This window comes from Rutidosis leptorrhynchoides, chromosome 11, assembly GCF_046630445.1.
Source record: "Rutidosis leptorrhynchoides isolate AG116_Rl617_1_P2 chromosome 11, CSIRO_AGI_Rlap_v1, whole genome shotgun sequence".
Taxonomy (NCBI): Eukaryota; Viridiplantae; Streptophyta; class Magnoliopsida; order Asterales; family Asteraceae; genus Rutidosis; species Rutidosis leptorrhynchoides.
Window position 1 is genome coordinate 5,808,099 of NC_092343.1, and position 5,690 is coordinate 5,813,788.

At 33.3% G+C, this 5,690-nt stretch overlaps 1 protein-coding gene across 1 annotated transcript; it reads right to left on the reverse strand.

Moving 5' to 3' along the window:
• Nucleotides 1-4,594: 4,594 nt before the first annotated feature.
• On the reverse strand, nt 4,595-5,192 carry LOC139877265 (chloroplastic import inner membrane translocase subunit HP30-2-like). Its single transcript, XM_071864677.1, has 3 exons — nt 5,082-5,192; nt 4,824-4,996; nt 4,595-4,685 (listed from the first exon to the last, which is right to left on the reverse strand). The coding sequence occupies exons 1-3, from the start codon at nt 5,190-5,192 to the stop codon at nt 4,595-4,597; spliced, it is 375 nt and encodes a 124-aa protein (XP_071720778.1).
• Between the last annotated feature and the right edge of the window lie 498 nt (nt 5,193-5,690).

Consider the following 5,690-nt stretch of genomic DNA (forward strand, 5'->3'; position numbering starts at 1 on the left):
CTTTTCTTTAGTCTTACCACCCTCTTGATCACGTATTGATTCCTCAATACGTAGGGTGCCTTCCAATTCAGTCAAAGACAATTCTTCTTTCTTATGTTTTAGCATGTGTTTGAAAGTCTGCCATGATGGTGGCAGTTTGTCTATAATTGAAGACACTGAAATGGATTCATCCATTTTCAGATTGTGTTGTGTAAACTGTCCCAAAATTCGAAGAATTTCGTGGAACTGTTCCATAACAGGCCTTGAATCCACCATTTTGTAATTATTGAAATTACTCACAAGAAACTTCTTACTCGAAGCATCTTCGGCCATGTATTTGGATTCAAGCGAATCCCATAGTTCCTTAGCAGTTTCTACAGATTGGTAAACATCAAAAAGAGCATCAGACATACCATTTAGAATGTGGCCACGACATATGAAATCATCGTTATCCCACTTGTTTATTCTCCTGATTTGATCCAAAGTTGCATCCTCAGGAAGTTCTGGCATGGGGGTGGATAGAACATGAACAACCTTCAACGTTGTTAACAGAAATCGCATCTTCTGTTGCCATCTTCGAAAATTAACTCCTTCAAATTTCTCCAGTTTTGCAAACTGCCTTGTCATCTCTTTCACCGTTTCTCCAGACATGATTACAGACTAAATACTTTATAGATTTGTTAGAAATCGGGTATGAATTGACTGCCGGATTCGTTCTTGAATCGTGTAATCACTATCTCTATAAAGTATTTCGACCCTACGATTGCCACGGTTGCACGAAATCTTTACAGGGATCAAACAAGAACGCAATCAGTGTTTTGGGCAACGAAATCACTGATCAAATTGTTAGAGAATGTGTGTGTGTTTCTGTTGGTTTTTATGAATGCAGAATGAATGAACAAAGACGTTCATAAACTGTTTATAGGAAAACAGTTAAACCGAAAGGGTGTAACCCTTCAGTTTTGGCGGGAAAATCGGTTATACCAAAAGGCATACCTGTTCGCTGACACTTATTCGAACGCAACTTTTCTAGCGAACCGGTTCGGGACCCCAGCCAGGGGCGCTGCCCCTTGGACCCCGCCAGGGGCGCTGCCCCTTGGACCCCGCAAGGGGGCGCAACCCCCTTGACCCCCGCATTTTACGCGACAGTTAGTAGCCAACTCTTACGGGCGTGTACTCCACACTCTCCGAACCCGTTGGTAAGTATAGCTAGCTAACACCTGCATTCAAGTAAATCGCAACTAACTAAAATGTACGTTGGATGACACTAAAATCACCAACAAATAATTAATTTACGATTTTTTCTTTTATTCTAAGAATCACTCAATATCCTATTACTGATTTATGTTGCAGCTTAGGAATACAATCACTGAGCATTTTGGGCAATGTGGTTAAATTGCCAAGAATGTCGTACCAAAAGATTATAATTAATCTACTGCTCCACAGAGTACGTTTTATTGAGACAACTTTACTTAAAGTCTGGATTTGTCTTATATCTGTAAAAAAAATACATGTAAGAATTTTAATAGTCAAACTAACAACTCTCTTACAAACACAGATACGCCAGCTTAAGACTCCAATAAGAAGAAAGAATGAAGGAACTACTGATTGGAACAAATGCATGTATTTTTGTAGGAAAAAGTCCAAAGTATAACATGTCGTAGTACTAATAAGAACATAAGAATGTAATTTCTTGTAATATGTAAAGTTTAAACTTAGCCTCTCTGTTAACTCATCAATTGTGTGTATAAAATATCTCTACCTAATCAAAATTCAAAAATGTTCAAATAACTTCTTCGAATATTATTTTTAAGCTCACGTGCAAAGAAAGCATGGACCTGGGTTATCTCTATCTTCATAATATGAAGTTGGGTTATGATTGATATTAATTCTATGATTTGTGTCAAAGTTACATTTGCGTGATGGTTTTTGATTATAACCTGGATACACTTCAAATAAAGATGTTTATATATGTTTTATGATAAAGTTGTGGATGCGAGAATTAAAAGGTTAATTTGTTTGGATTATAATCAGTTTTGGGCCATAAAGGATAAAAACATATATTGGGTAGTTGTTATGGTTGGAGATATGGGCCATATAATAGTGTTTTGTTGTTTGAAATGGATGTTACATGAATGAATGGACTGAAACTTCTGAAAGTGCTTATTTTGAACAAGAATAAAGAATTATCATGCATAACTAAATATGTTGTCTACAAAGAAATTTTGATCCAACTGTAAAACTTTAAGTAGTTGATCCCTATTTATTTTCCAGTCTTTAAATACTATTACTTAAAACCTTTTGTTTTAGATATTGTTATCCATATTTATTGTTTCATATGACATATACAAGCGTTTACAATTCGTCATTTACTTTACAAGAAATCATGTTTACATCAATTCGTAACTTTATGTTGTGTAATCAATCTATGTATGAACTATAATTTAACAAAGTTTTACTAATGTGTGTTGTTTACAAAAACATATTTTACTAATTCAACCACAACAGTAATTTTGACACTTTTCCTATAATATCGTTATTTCATATATAAGTTTAAAAAACAATATTGTTTGCGAATGAGTTTCCGTGCAACGCACGGGCTCATAAATCTAGTTTTAATATATTCTTTTAGATTTTAGATTTTTTGGACTTCCGATTGTTATTTTAAGTCTAGACTCTTGATTGTCATCTAAAAATATTTTCCCTAACCCAATTTGTTACCTACATAATTTTATTTTCTTATTTCTATTGGGCTTTACCTATGACTATTGATTACCAGAGTAAAAGCTTAGTAATGGGCTTATATATGAAATTAACATTAAACGATAAGATCTTATTGCATAAAAGCTTGTGAACAATATTCTAAAAGATCTGTTCGATCAAAATAAGAATACGTTACTTAACCATATATTTTAAGACTTGTAAAACGTACAAAAAAGAGGTCCGGGGAATAGAATCGCACATTCTATAGAGTTAGATCAACCAAGGTGCTCAAATTGCTCTGTCAAATCAAATGGTTGTGTAAAAGATCCATTGTTTGTTTGTTACGGTTAAGCCCGGGTCAATGTTATTTCAAGGTTTAGGCTACTATTAGGCATTTTTCCAAAGTGAAGTTAAATTTGTATTTGTGACATTTTTCCACTCTTTTCTTTCAGCTTCATATTTCATTTTTTATTTTTAAACGTTTAATTAACCGATCAAAACTACGCCGCGACGATTCGAGATTTATTATTTATTTTTTTATCTTCATTGGTATCAATAAGAGTGCTCTCAACAGTGACATTCTTCCTTCCCATGACTAGCCGCCGCATCAGAATTTCCTTCCCATGACTAATTCAAGACTAAACACTACCAACAATTACATAGTTACTCAAATAAATTGAGACTCACTATCTTAATTAAATATTGTGTGGTACAAATATAAAAAGCAAGTGTACAAGTCACTAAACCCTTTCTTCCCCATATACCCGTCCAACAACATTTCACAATAAGACATGACATCGGACGAAAAGGAGGGCGGTGGCCTGGGCGGACCCCAGGGCGACGGCTTGCTGTCAATAGCGTCCAGGTGGGCGGTTCACTGGACGGGGAGGGAGACAGGACCATTGGTATAGCTAGGGATGGCAATGGATATCCGATCCATCGGATATCCATCCGATCCGATCCATTTACATGGATATGGATGATAAACGGATATGGATATGGATATGGATGATGTGAAAAATTAGTGGATCGGATATGGATGTCAATTTACCATCCACGGATATATCCATTTACCACCCGAAATACATATATACGTATAAATATATACATATTTGTTTTAATATATACATATATATTTACATATCCTTGTACATGTAGACTATAAACTATGAAAATGTTATCAATAATATAAATTATGAAGATTTATAACTATATAACTAGTATTAAATTCACATATCTTACATATATTACATAGATTTGTTAAATATCCTTTGATAATTTCATTACAAAATAAGAATATCTTTATAAAAACTTAACATCCAACGGATATCGATTAACCCGCTTAATCCAACGGATATGGATATGGATGGATGATTTATATTTAAATGGATATGGATATGGTTTTAAAAAATTAAATGGATATGGATGTGGATATGAGACCACCCGATCCATATCCGATCCATTGCCATCCCTAGGTATAGCTCTAAGGACCAAATATGAATAGTGTTCATAAACGTTGTGATTTAGTGTATGTATTAAAATAATATTAATAATAATAATAATATTAATAATTATAATTAATAATATTAATAATATTAATAATATTAAAAATAATAATATTAATATTATTATCAATATTTGATACGCCTTTGGCACAATATTGGTTGGATATTGACATTACCGACGAGAGTGGTTTACATATATATATATATATATATATATATATATATATATATATATATATATATATATATATATATATATATATATACGGCTTAATTTGCATAAAACAACAAACTAATTACTAACTCATAAAAAAATCACACACACTAAAACAAAACCTGTATAAAAAACGCACATGTAAACCGAAAAACAACTAACAAAAATCATCAAATATGTTTCTGCACATACTTTATCCAAATATATATTCGTGTCCATATAATCTGATGTGATCGAGAATAGCGATGCTCTTTCCAACAGGAATTCCCACTTCTCGCAGTCCTCTGAATATGAACATTCATAAATATAAAACATAACATATATAGATAAAAGATGTAGTATACATTACTACTACCTAGTTACTCCAATATTTAAAATAAATAATGCAAATGGAAAGAACTAAGGTTATCTAATATACTTACGTATAATGAAGTGACAAAAAATATGCATCGTGTAAATCGTTCCTTTTAAAGTTGTTCTCGTAACGAGTAAGCCCCAAGGAAGTTAACATTCGTTTAATTCTTTTATACTTTGCATCTTCGGCTTGTTGACGTAAGGATTTCTCTTTTACCTTCGTTTTCACTTTCTCTTTCACCTATGTGAAGGTTGAAACCAAAGCCGGCTATTTTTACATGAATAAATAGCTAAACAAATAAATAACATAACCACACGTAAGTTACCTTACAAGCTCCACCTTTCAAGAGTGCAATGAACAAACCAACAGAGATAGCATTTTGACCTCTCATACCACTAACTAATGATAACATCACTCCAGAACCAAAACCTGCCATCATACTGTAAATCTACCTACATCAGTATCTAATTATATATTGCACTTTTTCTAATAACGGCTAATTAAAGATCAGCCTTGGTGACAAAAAAATGGCAAGTGCTAGTGTAAGTTTACCATGCCTTAACGTCCTTCTTTCCTCTTATCTTTTGCATGACATGGGATATGCCTGCATCAACACTCGTCAAAATAGCAAACTTACAAGCCACTTCAAAGGTTCCTCCTGAAATAATAACTTGGTATGGTGCCAATGAGGAAGGCCACGAGGTCATATTATGAATCTGTACCAAAAAATAATTTTTTTTTAAAAGCATATCAACGATTATCGAAGTCTTAACTAATACTTCATTCCAAATGTGATTACAATTACAAATAACAACTATACCCGGCCATCATGAATCGGGTACCCGCGGGTCACGAGTTTTTTCTTGCCAATTGCCATCCTACATTTCGTTGGGAATATTTCTATATACTCGGTAGTTCAGTATTTAGTAACCAA